We start from the raw sequence: 15,440 nt of genomic DNA, 5'->3' as shown, positions 1-15,440 counted from the left end.
TTTTGGGGCATACTTTTTTGGGGCTATCTTGTCCCTTCCTTTCTCCTCCACGACTTCCTTTCTCCTCGACCCTCGATGCTGCTCCTCGATCCTCCACCCGCGGCTTCCTCGACCCTCGATGACTGCTCCTCCCCTTCACGACACTGCTCGACGACTTCCTCGATGAATTCCTTCCTTTCTCCTCCACGACTTCCTTCCTCGACCCTCGACGCTGCTCCTCCCCTCCGAACATTGCTCCATGCTGCCCCTTCCCTCCGTGACGCTGTTTCTCCTCCACAACTTCCTTTCTCCTCCATGACTTCCACGCTACTCCTCCCCTCCGCGACACTGCTCCACGCTGCCCCTTCCCTCTGCGACGCTATTCCTTCTCCCCACAACGCTGTTTTCGGCCTGCTTCTTCTTGCGGACCCTCTGCGACGCTGCTCCTTCCCTCCACCATGCTGCTCCTTCCTCGACGCTGCTCCTCCCCTCTGTGGCACTGCTGCATAGTCAAATCTCCCTAAACCCTCGTGACTTATAAAAAGCTAGAAAGATTCCGCATCGTAGCCAAATCTCCCCAAACCTTAGTGTTCTTGGTGCTTTGAAAAGATTTGGCTGCACGGCCAAATCTCCATAGACCATTGTGATTAGAAAGAAGCTAGCAAGATTTGGCTGCACGGCCAAATCTTCCTAAACCTGGTGCTTTGAAAAGATTTGGCTGCACGGCCAAATCTCTCTAAACCTGGTGCTTTGAAAAGAATTGGCTGCACGGCCAAATCTCCCTAAACCTGGTGCTTTGAAAAGAATTGGCCGCACGGCCAAATCTCCATAGATCCTTGTGATTGGAAAGAAGCTAGCAAGATTTGACTGCACACAAATCTCCCCAAACCCTGGTGCTTTGAAAAGATTTGGCCACACGACCAAATCTCCATAGACCCTCCTAATTAGAAAGAAGCTAGCAAGATTTGGTCGCACGGCCAAATCTCCTAAACCCAAGTGATTTAAAAGAAACTAGAAAGACTTGATTGATTTGAAAGAAGCTAGCAAGATTTGGTTGCACAGCCAAATCTCTCCAGACCCTAGTGCTTTGAAAGAAGCCCACAAGATCTGGACACAAGGCCAAATCTCCCCAAACTTTGGTGCTTTGAAAGAAGCCCATATGATTTGGCCACACATCCAAACCTCCCCTTCCAGTGCTTCAAAAGAAGCCCATAAGATTTGGCCGCATAGCCAAATCTCCCTAGAATCTAGTGCTTTCCAAATCTACTACTATGTCTAGTGTCAATTCTAGATTCTATTTTAGATATGTTTATCGATAATGTGTTGTCTAACATTAAAGATTATAAAGATGATAGTTTGTATATTGCTTGGGTTTTTTTACAGGAAAGACACAAATGTGAAGAAGATTGAGAAAGTTGTAAGTGGATTTGCAGAAAAAAGCATACCTTGGTACTTTGACATATATAGTATTGAGGGAGCACAGTTGACACGAGTTTACTTATTTGTTTTGTTACCTAATAAAAGTGCATACACTTGTGTTGGATTGGTACATCAAATCACTGAAGATGTGGTTGGAAAAGAGGGAGATATTGGATTGTTGATCATTATAAATCAAAATAAGAAGTTTCTCTTGGATCCTAGTGATTATGAAGCATCTCGTATGAAGTCTGATGTAGATGACAACATGTACTCAAGAGGCTGGATAAGTGTTGGATCAATTGATGGAAATGAAATTGACACAGTGACAACAATCATTGAATCATATCGCAAAGTTTTAGCAACATTAAAGAAGTGTAAGAGTGGGGAAGATAGTGGGGAAGGAACAAAGAAAGGAAAATCGGCTATGGTTCAAGCACTAGGTGGTAGCGGAGAAGGGGCAAAGAAAGGAAAGCTAACTATAGTTGATGTACCACAAGAAGGAACACCTCCAGAGGGTATGCTAGCAGTTGTGGAAAGAAGCAGTGGTAGTGAATTGGAGCCAAGTGGAAAGGTCATAGGAAAAAAAGGGCAAAAGAAACCATCAGGCTTGGTGGAATATGAAAAATACTACCCATTCGGGTTGCATTCAACATTTTCAATTCCAGTTACAAGATGTCAAAAAGCTCCTCCAAGCTATGTATATAGAGGGTTGAACAAAGAGCATGTGGAGAAGCTTGCTGCAGACTTTGGTTATAACTCTAGGCCTCCTGCTGCTATAGCGGATTTAATGCCTTTCAATCCTGAAAAAAAGCAGCCCCTGGAAAGGGTAGATAAAAAGGATTTAACCAAGTGCCACTACTAGATACTATCTGGACAACATTCAATATATGCTGCTAAAATATTCACATCTAATGATGATAATAGCACGGCCCAAAGAAAGAGCTACTACCGCACCCGCCAGGCGAGGATTGTAGTGAATTGTCCCGCACGCTTTTGTGTGGAGATATCAAAGATGGCAAACCTGGAGTCTCAAAATATCTTGAGGCAATCTCCATACATTGATATACTTAAGCAGGTGAGGGGACAATGGATTCTCTTTAACAGACCCAAGAAAGCACAACAAGGGCTTGCAAAAGGACATCCAGATCGTGAGAATTGGGATGTAAGTACAGATTTTTATTATGAATCATTTTTTACAAGTCGGTTTTCGTAATTATTGCATTCTAATGGATTCATATATTTTGCAGGCTTTCATTGACACTGGCAAGGTAACATTGGGCAATAGCTTTGCCACGAAGGATGTACATATGATAATCACAAGCGATGCCATTTATGATGGTTGGATCTCCATCCTTGAGGATTACATTGCAAGCAAATATTCACAAGATGGAAAATGCTGTAGGCAACCCAGAGTCTCAATGTTTAGATGCTTGTGTGGATTGAGTGATGATCAACTTGGTCAAATTCAAAATGACATTAAGGAAGGTAGAGTAAAGACTGATGCCATGATTCTTGATATTGAAGGACGAGCTATGCAGATCAAGAGAGATGCTGCACTACAAGAAGAACTTTATATGTTTATATCCGCAGAACGGCCTTCTTTAATGTTAAAAAATTGGGATGAGTACAGATTACATTTTAAAATTACTCCAAAATTGTATCATCGGATTCGTGGTTGCTCTGACTCATGGTTAAAAGTGAAGCTTCAACAGGGCAAGGAAACTCCACCCTTGCCTGATGCTGCAAAGGGGTATCTGAGGTGGATTATGGGACAAAGTGAAGGTGCAAGTCATGGACCAAATTCAACCCGACCTTGGAGGTTCTACACAGTCGGTTCAAACGTGGAGGGAATGGAATTTATACATAATGTGTACAAAGAGCCAATGGCAATAGGGGTTTCCTTTTTGGATGTAATGTATGGACCAAGTAGAAGTAGAAATTGGAATGAGGATCGCTTTGAGTGTTTGTTGAAAAGCTTGATGACAATCGCTTCTCCCCCAGTGCAATTCCTTCTTGTGGTGTTCTTGACCATGGATCATGTATCATGTATGAAGAATGCATTAAATAAAACATGCGGACAATATAAAATACACTTCGGTTGCTTTAATTTTGAAACTATAGATATAATTGTCACTGGATCTATGGATGGCTTAATTGCCTGTGTAGTGGTAAGCAAGGAAAAGCATTTCAACGATATTGAGCACTATACCAATACACAATTAAGCCATCAATATATGTTGCAGATGAAAAATATGAAAAATCAAGTGGTGCAGAAGAATCAGGTGATGAGGATGATGATGACGAGGATGATGATGATGAATTTGACATTGAATTGTCCTTGAAAAGAAAACGTTCAAGTATCATGAAAGACATGATCATGGGTTTCTGTCGAGAAGATGAGTAGGTATTGGACTTGTTCTCTAAGGGGCTTGCTGCAATAGAGTCTCTTTCTTGTAAGAGGCATGTTGTTTCAGTTGTTGAGACTTATGAGGAGTTGGCAAAGGTTGAAAGTATATGTTGCACGTATGCTTACAGTAATCATGAAATTCGACAATGGGCTGGCTTGCAAGAACCAATATTGGCAATAGAGGGGGTGCCAAAAGAAAATGATACAATTGACGGTGGAGGGGATAAATAAATTGATACCATACCAAGACAAAAAGAGCTTCAACCCTTCAATGAAGAGCAGCGTGAGCATTTACAAAAACATGCTTCAAAGTTTTGGGAAACAGAAGAGGAAGCAACAGGTCCTTGAAATTGTCCTTTTATATGGTGTTCGTTATTTCCATATGTTATCTTGCTATATTCTCCATATGATGTATTAATTTTGTTCCAAAGATCTTTTAATATTTCTCGAAAATTTCTTCTATCTCATTGCCATAATTCAAACATTCATATGTATTCTTGAATATGTTTAATTTTCTATATTTCATGAAAAGATGTGTTTGCATGTTGTAATACCTTCGGAGTGTGATACACATCCAAATTTATTTATGAGTTCATAAATGTTAAAAAGTGTGTTGAGTCTTGATTGTGATGAATGAATTAGTGTAAATTGTTTTTTCTATCCTTATTCACTTCATATGAATGCTCAAATATGTTTTGGCCGCTTGGCCAAATATTTTCTTAGTGGGAACGCTCGGGCAATGCTAGATAATGTTGGACTCCACTCTATCTATTATGCAAAGGTTTTTGGCATTGTAAGGATATGTAGTTTTGGGGATTAAAATAACTTGAAAGGGTATAGATTCAACAACTTTAGGGGGTATACTAAGCATATGAACATGAATGCTTTCTTTTTTTTAGTATTCCAATTTTGTTTTGAAAAAGAAAAACATCAATGCTTTCACACAAACAAATTGCATTGAGAGTACACAACCTAAAGTTTGACAATTTGGTTTTCCATCTCAATCTTCAGTTTGTTTCTACTTATGAATGAAATTTCCTTGTTTATCAACAGATATTGGCCATCTCAATTTCACATCGCTAGAAGCATTGCCTGTACATGTGACACCTGATCCAATGATTCATTATGTGCCTAATTTGAACATTAGCATGCAAGTTCCAAGCTCAACATGGTTGATTGAAAATGTTGAGGATGCAATGTCTGCAGTTAATGTTCCATTGACAAATGTGAATGCAAGCTTAGAAGGTAAAGGAGAAGATGCAATGTCATTGTATGAAGCCAAGGTGCAGGAAGAAATCTTAGAAGGTAAAGGAGAAGACATAATGTCACCCTCAGAAATAATGTCAAAAGAGGTGATAACAAAAATAAGACTAGCAGTGATAATAGATTTGAAAGGGTTATTGCTCGAGCATTGTTTTTCGAAGTCAAATAAACATATGAGCTTGCACAATGGGAAGCATTGGCTTGTTCTCCATCCTGGGTGTTTAGAGTTTCTACAATGGTTGCTCGATCACTACCATGTTGGCATTTGGTCCACTGGAGGAGAAAAGGGCATGGTACAACACATGCTGGACACTTTGGAGCATCATGTTAACAGAAAGTTACATTTCTTCATGGTTTGGGGTGCGATGGCATGCCACAAGCATACAAAGAGTAGAATCATTCAACCAGATAAGTGTGGTGTTGTTTTAAAGAGGAATGCAAACCAGCAAGAATAGTGTTCATTGATGTTTCACCTTACAGGGGTTGTGTTAATCCAGTAGAAAATTGCATTTTCCCTACAAAATTTGATATAGATTGTGGTGATTCTATTTTGCTTCATGAGTTATTACCGTATACAGATGCTAGATGATGCAGTAGATGTGCGCAGTGCCATCTCTTCTAACAGATTTGGTCAAGCTCCGATTGTCGAAGGGCATGATATGTTCTATTATTTTCAACCAGTGATCCTTGAATTCAAAGAAAAAAACAAAGAAGTTCTCGAAAGGATGAATGTCGAATCTCATATGTCTACTCGTAGTTCAAAAAAAGACACAGAGAAAGGTATTACTTCACCTATAACCAAAACTAGAGTGAGAGGGACTTGTCCTACTACAAGAAGTATGGTGCAAGCTCAACATGTTACATTGAATGAAGAGGAAGAATGCATGCTAGGAAAAATTGCCAAAATGGGGCCATTGAAAGATAGTGAGGCAAAAGGCTTTGCTATGGTTCTTGGATGCAAGGAAAGGGGAATCACTGCCGATGCTGCAAGGGCATTCTTAGCCAACTTGATTCGATTTTATTGCATAGACAACCCTTAGGGAATGTGAGTGATCTTGTTAATTAGAGTTGCAAACACAAATGCTCAACTAAAACATTTGTACCTACATTCTGATTTATATTTGGACACTATTTAGATTCGATTTGCAAAACATTATGTTTCAATTTGTTTTGTGAAAGAATTAATAGACATTGAGTTAGTACCTTGTCCAAAAAATGCTATGTGCTTTATGATGTGAGTTTGTATTCCTCCACTAAAAGAATGATTCTTTGATTTTAAACATATGATAGGTGTTGCAGATTGTCCTGAAAAGTTGAAGAGCTATCTTATTACAAATTTTGATCTTGCATCCAATGGCTTATGGAAACATAAATTGCCCATACCCATTGAGCATGTGTTTGAAATGAATGGCATCCATTATGAAGTAAAGAAATCAACAATACCTGGGGCAAGATATGATCTTTTTGTACATACAAGCATCAAGAAAAGACAAGATTTGATGGTATATAATGGTCCAAAGTATGATTATGATACTTGGAGATCTATCCTCAAGTTTTTCCCAAGGATGAAGACTTATGGAATGTTTGAAGATCCATTCATTGAGCCATTGACAGATGTGAAATGTATTGTGGGAGATGTATTGTATGGAAACATTGCTGGATATATAAATAGCTCAATGTATTATAAAGAAGAACAAATGTTATATTTGTATACATCCCTAAACTACCACCTTGGGCTCAAAAGTCACAAGGAAATTTGAGTGCCCATGGCTACATTACTATGCAAACCATAAAGGATATCTCCTTCGGAGATGAGCTACTTTGTGAGTATGAATACTAGTATGGAATTGTTAATGATTATGTTAAACGATGTGGTGCAAAATTGGCTATGTGTCAATGGTTTTGATTATATTTAGTACAAGAAAGCAATTTAAAAAAAGGTTTTTATCAAGACCATGTCTCTGAGTTTCATGAATTCTATTGTGATGGAGAGTTTCATGAGCTCTATTGTGATGGAACGGTGTTTTTGAACACCACATTTATGATGGATGTCAAAGCTCTACCATAATCCTATTGCATATGTCAATACTGCAATTTATCAACATAGAAACATATGCATTTGACATTAATTTGATACATCTAATATACCAAATAAAAATTGACAGTTGTTACAAGTTTAATTTTGTTTTTGAAGACCACATTTATATGATGGATGTCAAAGATCTATAACAATCCTATTGGATATATCAATACTCCAATTTAATTTACTCCAATGAATCTTCCTAACGCAACATCTATAAATTGGCTTTTGTTTGTGGTTTCGATGCATACGAAACAACAAACATCTTTCTTTCACTAGCAAATCAACAAATGTTTTGGCCATGGAGCCATGTTCACATCTATTAAGGCCTTTCGCCATAGCAACATACGGAAGATTTTTGCTTGGGTTTCTAGGAATTGGGAAAGTATTGTGCATGGTCTAGTCTCCCCCAACATAATTGAAACTTGGGTCCTCAATGGAGCTAATGTTTTAATAAAAAACATCAAATTTTACTTTTGAAGTGACAATATTTTATTTCGTGGGAATTGGGATTTTCCCAAATTCTCTAATATAGTGTTCATGTGCAAACATTGCTGCACTCAATTCAGGCATGTTCGCATCCAACGTAAACATGCCTTTCTTCTTTTCTTTTGCTATCAAGCGACCGTTATTTTTCATATCCTCAACAAAGCATCCATGAGGATTAAATCTGACCTGCAAGCCCTGCTCAACCATTTGACCAATAGAAACCAGGCTTGGTGATGTTCGTGAGTGCCTACGAAGAACTTCCGCCTTCAAAAATGGCCTCAAAATGGCCTCGAATCAGAAAAATAAAGTCACCAAGGGCTCCCCCCCTGCGCGCGCGCAACATATACTGTGCTCTCGCCACACCGCGAAGGACGTCTCAATTTGAGACAGTGCACTCTTGCACTTCTGGCTGTGCTACCTGCAGAGATTTGCTCCCAAACTCGAAATAGGAAAGTAACACTGGTCCTCTTACTAGGACACCGCGAACTTGGTTTGCTTTCTTGAGCTCCTTACCACGAACAAGGCTCTGATACCATGTGAAGATAGTGGGAGAGAGGGAAGGAGTCTCACTTGCGGCTTTCTCACATACACAATGGGGGAATACACACACAGGTGGAGGCTGAAAACAGTTTTTCTCTTCTTAGTTGTGAAAGCCAAAAGAACTCTAGTACAAAGAAATAGAAGAACCCTATATGTGGGTCTCAAACCAAACTCAACTAAATAAGGTGGCATACTAACTGAGCCACAAACTAGAGTAGATAAGGATAGCTGTCATCCAGCTATTATTCGTGGGCGGTGTACCAACCGCATCTCCAGCTAACAAGTTGGTGACATAAATGCATAACGGTCACCCTGGCATATCGCGAGTGGAGCTCGATATCTCAACAGGTGCTACTAGAACGATGTGGCGGTTGCAGAACCATCCTACTCACTAGTCCCCTAACTGATCCTCTAAGGACATTGCCACCAATGGTGAGCTTTCTAGCCACACCGGTGACATGAATGTGGGGCCTTGAGTGCTTCCCATTCCTCAACTGTCAGCTTCTTTCTTCCTTTCTACTCAATTGCAAAAGCCTCAAACTGACTGTCAGAGGAACGATCTACAATTCTGTCCTCCTAGTCGAGCACCATCGGGACCAGTTCCTCCCAAGGCAATGTATTTATTCTTCCAATTGTTATCAAGGAACGAAAAGAATGCAACGTACTGAGAGGATAGGTGGGACATCAATGTTATGGCTATGTCCTCCGAAGATATCTGCTTCCCTACCTAGAGGATCTCTTGCTAAAGTTCGTGTAAGTTGTTGATGTGCTACCAAAGACTTATTGGGATCCAGGAGAGGTTCGATTGTACAAGGACACCAAATTGGCCACTGTCATATACTTTACATGATTAATCACCTGAGGAGTATAATTTAGAAATATGAATGATCTTACCCTCACATTAACACAGTCCCACAGCTGAGATGAGATCTCCACCTCCTTCTGCAATAGGATCCCAAGATTGAAGTCTGCCAGATCATACAACTGTAACACAGACTCCATGTGACCTGCCAAACATTGTAATTGAGGCCATCCAATTGACGGTCGATCGGGAAGGTAGGCAAAACTGGAGTTTTTGCCTTGCTCTCCGCCATCTCAACCAAGGTAGACATGTTGGAGTGAGGAGAGATCCAAACTAGTCACTAGTCCCCTCACTGATCCTCTAAGGACACTGCCACCAATGGTGAGCTTTCTAGCCACACTGGTGACATGTACGTGGGGCCTTGAGTGCTTCCCGTTCCTCAACTGTCAGCTTCTTTCTTGCTTTCTACTCAATTGCAAAAGCCTTAAACTGATTGTCAGAGGTATGATCTACAATTCTGTCCTCCTGGTCGAGCACCATCGGGACTAGTTCCTCCCAAGGCAATGTATTTATTCTTCCAATGGTTATCAAGGACGAAAAGAATGCAGCATACTGAGAGGATAGGTGGGACAGCAATGTTATGGCCATGTCCTCTGAAGATATCTGCTTCCCTAGCTAGAGGATCTCTTGCTAAAGTTCGTGTAAGTTGTTGATGTGCTACCAAAGACTTATTGGATCTAGGGGAGGTTCGATTGTACAAGGACACCGAATTGGCCACCGTAATCACCTGAGGAGTACAGTTTAGAAATATGAACGACCTTACCCTCACATTGACATAGTCCCACAGCTGAGACAGGATCTCTACCTCCTTCTGCAATAGGATCCCAAGATTGAAGTCTGCCAGATCATACGACTGTAACACAGACTCCATGTGACCCGCCAAACACTGTAATTGAGGCCATCCAATTGACGGTCGATCAGGAAAAACTGGAGTTTTTGCCTTGCTCTCCGCCATCTCAACCAAGGTAGACATGTCCGAGTGACGAGAGATCCAAACTAGAGGAGATTGGATGGGATGAGATGGGATGGATGGGATGTACCTTCACACCTTCACTGTCCCAATCCTAGAGAACAACTCCTTTAGAATCTGACAACACCCTTCAAAGACATGCCTCTGTTGACACCCGTACAATCCACACCTTTGCACACTCCTCTCTACAAACACCTCTGAACAGCAGCCCTAATCCTCTTGGTTTGCTGGCTCAACACTCCCTCTACTCCCTGGGTCTCTAGCCAACTATGGCTCTGATACCGTGTGAGAAGTGCAGCAGATCTGGACAGAAATGGAGAGAGAGAGAGAGAGAGAGAGAGAGAGAGAAAGAGAGAGAGAGAGCAAAAACAAACACACAACTGAGAAGGAAAGGAGAAAACACAAGAAACTGGGATCTCACGGCAAAACCCGTGCGGTGGGGAAAACCTCTGCTATTTATAGGCAAGAGTGCTCCACAATGAGATGCCAAACAACAATTGGGTGGGGGGGGGGGGGGGTGGGGCTATATATAGCCTCAAACCCCCTACAAGTCGGCTGCAGCAAGGGGCGGACCAGCAAACCTTACCCATCTCCTCTAAGGCCGACCCCACCCTACAGCCCAATATGAGCACACCCCCCCCCCCCCCCCCCGCCTAGGGAGCCAACTGAGCAGCCATATAAGTAGGGACTACCACGCAGCCCTAGAGGGACCTCTACCCCTGCCCAACAGGGCTGATCAGGTTGCCACTGCCAGCAGCCCTATAAAGACTGCCACGCAGCCTATAGGGGCTGCTTCCTTCCCTACACACCCCGACCAGCAGGCCTAGGCAGCCAACCATCAGGTCGGCCCACCTCAGCCTAAGAAAGGCCTCCACAGGGGCAGCTACGCAGGCCCAGCAACATGCGCCGGGGCTGACATGTGGCAACCATCCAGCCTAGATGGACCCCCAAGCGCAGCCTCTACAGTGGGCAGCTGTGCCCTACCCTACTCTACCCTCTTTGGGGGGGGCACACCCACAACAAAGGCCCACACTCAGCCTACCCTAACCTCTCACAGGGTGGGCATCCCACTCTACCATGTGACATCAAGAGATGTTGACCTCCAACAGGTATATAGGATGAGAGAGAGAGAGAGAGAGAGAGAGAGAGAGAGAGAGAGAGAGAGAAAGAAACTATTATTATCGTCCTCTGGGGGCCTGAAATCGACCCATGGGACCCAATGGAATGTTACAAAAAGTCTCCTTCTTTGAAGAAGGGTGGAGTGGAGAGAGAGAGAGAGAGAGAGAGAGAGAGAGAGAGAGCTACAAATGTTTGCAGAAGGAATCTAGGACCTCTGAGAGAGAGAGCTACAAATGTTTGCAGAAGAAATCTAGGACCTGTGAGAGGTAACAAAAGATACAAACATTCAAAGCATCTGATAATGTGTTTTTGCATTTTTTGAGCATGTATATGCCACATCAACATGTTCACCTTCCAAAGCTTCACATTTTGTGAACCTGCAATGGGTCTGACTTCATAGAAGAATAAAGAAAAAGCAGATGCATGTAGTTCATTGCCTTCTGGAGGTCTAACGCTGCTCTGATTATACTATTTGATTTGCCTTTTTCAAGTGCATGCCTGGCGGGGCCTCCAACTAGCCCTAGATTTGTCTCATCCTGTAAGAATTAATAAGCCCTTCCTAATGTCCTTTTCTTTTGGGATCCAATCAGCATATCTTGTAGCTTCAGTTGTATCATTTGTTCCACACCCTGTTTTCACCATTGATCCCTACAGGATGAGACTAATTTTGGGCTAGTGGAGGAAATTAACTTTGGTTGACCTTTCCCATACTATGTCAACGTATCTCTAGCATGATGTAGGCATACTCCAAGGCACTGGACAATCTCTATTAAGTAGATGCTGGTTGTTCTAGTCTGGTCCTTTATTGGTCCCATGTAAGGGAATTCAGGTGGGGTGTAGTGAGGTACTAATACTTGCAAGACATCAGACACTCTTGCATAGAGGTCGACAATCAAATGCTAGACCCTAACAGCTAGTACCTGTCTAAACAAAAACAAAAGCATTGCATCCACATTTTGCAATCAAACTTGATCTAGAACTTGAAATGACGGAACACATACAAACATCAAACTTTGAAATGATAGAATAGATAGAAATATTAAAATTACACCAAGTGGATACAAGGTTACAGGATGTGACAACTCTAGTCGTTCAAACTACAAGCTAGCCTCTGCCAATCACTCTGTGTCTGGCGCTCTTCATTCCCTGCTTCCTCATAAGTAGAGATCATCAAAAGCAAGTCAATCCAAGTACAAAGGTGCTGAGCCTGTATGCAATTACCATTTGATTTTTCCAACCGCCTGCTGTAATATGCTCCCATTTCAAAGTCATGTAAGTCCTCAAAGATGGTGTTCGACCAGCACATTGGAGGAAGCTAATTTCTTCATTAATCTTAAAGCATCGACAAGCATTAAATATCTTTCTATAGCGTTACACATGTAGGTAATAAATTCAAAAGCTTCAGGAAGTAACACCTTAATCTGTATCATGTGGAAAAAATCCAAGGGCGAATGAAGGAAAACCGGCAGGGGAAGAAGGGCTCCAGCCTCTCAAGCTTGTGTGTAATGTACTGTGGTCATGTTATTGACTTTCCACTTTTTTCAGTATGGACATGGATGTGACGTGGATATGTTCTAACTCTGCATGCATCCTAATGATTGCACTATCTATAGTTTCAGTCCATTATAAGTGTAAGACTTTTGTAGACTCTTTGCAGTCACAGTATCTAAGATGAAATCTTAGAAACTAAAATTTTAATGGTACTTTCTGATTTCCGCTCATAATGAAGTCTCTCTTTGCCTGTGCTAGCTATGCACTTCTCAAGCTTATGAGTTTTCCCATTTCAGTCATAAGTGCCCTCCTTAAAAGAAGGTGTGTCCTTGTCTTGATTGCAAATTGAGGATGTACCGCTGAAGATCTGAGATTGGGTTCCAATTTTCCATTCGTTAATACATGTACTGCTAGCACCTCCACATTATGGCATGAGATTCAGTACTCTGGTCATTTAGACTGCAAGCTTGCCTCTGCCAAACACTCTAGATTTCATGTGCCCCTTCATAGTCACCTGTTTCTTTGTAATCCCAGACCATGAAGAGCTGATATCATCTGTTGATCAGGCTGCCAACCTACTGTCTGCATTTCGTCATATAGTTTTTGGCTTTGGACCAAATCACCTAGTTTAATATGCTCCCATATCAATGAGGTATATATATCCAAAGATGGTGCTTGACCAGCACACTGCATATCATGTTTCAAGTCTCTTGCCTCCAAAAGGCTGAATTTTATCATTAATGGAATAATTTGTTCATAAACACTGGAGGTTGGTGGACACTGATGTTCCTTCATCAATCTGAAGGCATCAACAGCAGATGAATCTCTTTCTGTAGCTTTATACATTTGTATAATCAATTCAAAAGCTTCAGGAAGAAACATCTTCATTTCGATCATGTGAATAAAAAGATCTTCACACAAGCGATGTTGCTTTGCCATCATATAGGCATGTAGCATTAAACAATAGAGCTTTGGAGATGGAGCCAGTCCAACAGACTGCATGTCTTTGAAAATATCCACTGCAAATTGCCAAAGGCCCTTAACTGCACAAGCTTGAATAGCAGAATAATAACAGCTAGCACCTATCTGTATTCCGTTTTCCTTAGCTTTGCTAAATAATGCTAACAATTCTTTAAATAAACCTGCTTGACGATAACAAGCAGACATTGCACGATAAATAACTGCATCTAGCCTCCCTCCATAGCTGCTTATATCTTGAAAGAGAAGCTCCCCCTCCTTTACCATTCCTACCCTGGCATACGCAAGAATGACACAAGTGCAAGCGCGCACATCAGGTGTGACTCCTATCTGTTTCATCTCCCAAAGTAGCTTCTCTGCCTTCTCAACATCCCCATGGTCCCCATACAGGTCAAGAAGAATAGTATAGCATTTGGCATCTTGTAGAATACCTAGCAACTTCATTTCTTCCCAAAGTTGCTGTGCCATATGTATATTGCCCATACCTCTACATGCGGACAGGGCTAATCTATATGACCAGACGTATCTATTCATCCGTATCTCTTTGAAAAGAGAGAGAGTACTCTCGTGCATTCCTGCCCTATTACACATTTTCATCAATGTCTCATAAGTGGAACAATCTGCTACGAAACCAAGCCCTTTCATCACCCTGAACCAATTCTCAAAGCGACTGACTTTGGAAATATTGTAGCGTTCCTTTGGTCCATGTCCTCGACCTGAGAGCAACAATCTCTGAAACTGACTATTGTCCAGACACTTCCTTTGCCGGAACATGTCTTTCATTACAATGGCTAACTGATCCCAGGAGCTTTCCGATTGGTCGCACATAAGACATTCCACGACTGCAACAAAAAAAGATTTGTCCGGGGAATAGTTGGGCTGCCGCTTAACCCACTGATAGAAGCTAAAAGCAAGTGTTTTATCCTGCAAACTGTTAACAATGTAAACAACATCTTGCATTGATAACTTCCCTTTGAATTTTCGAGGATCTATCTGCTGTTTAAGATTCATCATTCGTACAACTTCGTCTGCACGAACCGATTTATTTGCTCGGGACACTGATTTATCTTTTTGTCTCGGGACTGCATTCTTAACATTTTCAAACCATTGGCTCAGCCGCACAGAAGGCCAAGACACGTGATCAGCCTCTGATACTTTTGGACCTTCTTCAGCATGATCTCCAGCCACAATTCTCCCCAGAAGAGTGCCAAGCCCTATCCCTGGTCTGTTAACCTCCGGACCACGCGCTCCAAGCTTGTCTACAAACTCCTTCCTCTTCGCCGGATGATTTTTGTAACAACGGGATCCCTGGACCGTCTGTGAGCAGTAGGTGGCTTCTGGAGAAGGTCTCAAAGTTTGTATGTTCCTGTGACGACAACCCAGTTCGAAAGGGCTTGATGATTTGTATTTCAGATGCCAAAGGCACCTCGCTAGACGATCCCAAGCCATGTAACAACAATGGGCAGCAACTAAAAGGCATACCAAGGAAACCCAAAAAAATAAAAGTGCCTAGCTTTCACCATGAGCTTCCATCATCCCATCCTGGGTGCACAACGGTGTCTACTCTGAACATGCGGTCTCAAGACACCCAGCTGCTAACATTATGCACAGATTATGTGGTAGGATATACTTGAACAGCTGAAATGGGCACTTTCAACAACTAGATTTCAAGCGTGGCATTTGAAAAAGATGAAATCATCCACAATTGGATAAAGCAAAAGTCAAGTTGTTTTTGCACTAATAGACGTCTCGTTTTGTTCCACCATGCTAAGAGAGCTTCCCCGCTCATCCTGGTGGGGCTCTCCGGAGTCCCATCCCCACTAGCAACAAGCAACTCTTGGAG

At 41.9% G+C, this 15,440-nt stretch overlaps 1 protein-coding gene across 1 annotated transcript; it reads right to left on the bottom strand.

The window, feature by feature from the left end:
- Positions 1-12,187: 12,187 nt before the first annotated feature.
- LOC147891905 (uncharacterized) lies at positions 12,188-15,234 on the bottom strand. The gene has a single exon (XM_087387832.1). The coding sequence runs from the start codon at positions 15,044-15,046 to the stop codon at positions 13,130-13,132; it is 1,917 nt and encodes a 638-aa protein (XP_087243958.1). The 5' UTR covers positions 15,047-15,234; the 3' UTR covers positions 12,188-13,129.
- Positions 15,235-15,440: the final 206 nt, after the last annotated feature.

This window comes from Dipteris shenzhenensis, chromosome 17, assembly GCF_047967505.1.
Source record: "Dipteris shenzhenensis isolate YYH24624 ecotype China chromosome 17, Dip_SZ_1.0, whole genome shotgun sequence".
Lineage (NCBI taxonomy): Eukaryota > Viridiplantae > Streptophyta > Polypodiopsida > Gleicheniales > Dipteridaceae > Dipteris > Dipteris shenzhenensis.
This window is presented reverse-complemented; position numbering and strand designations above follow the sequence as displayed.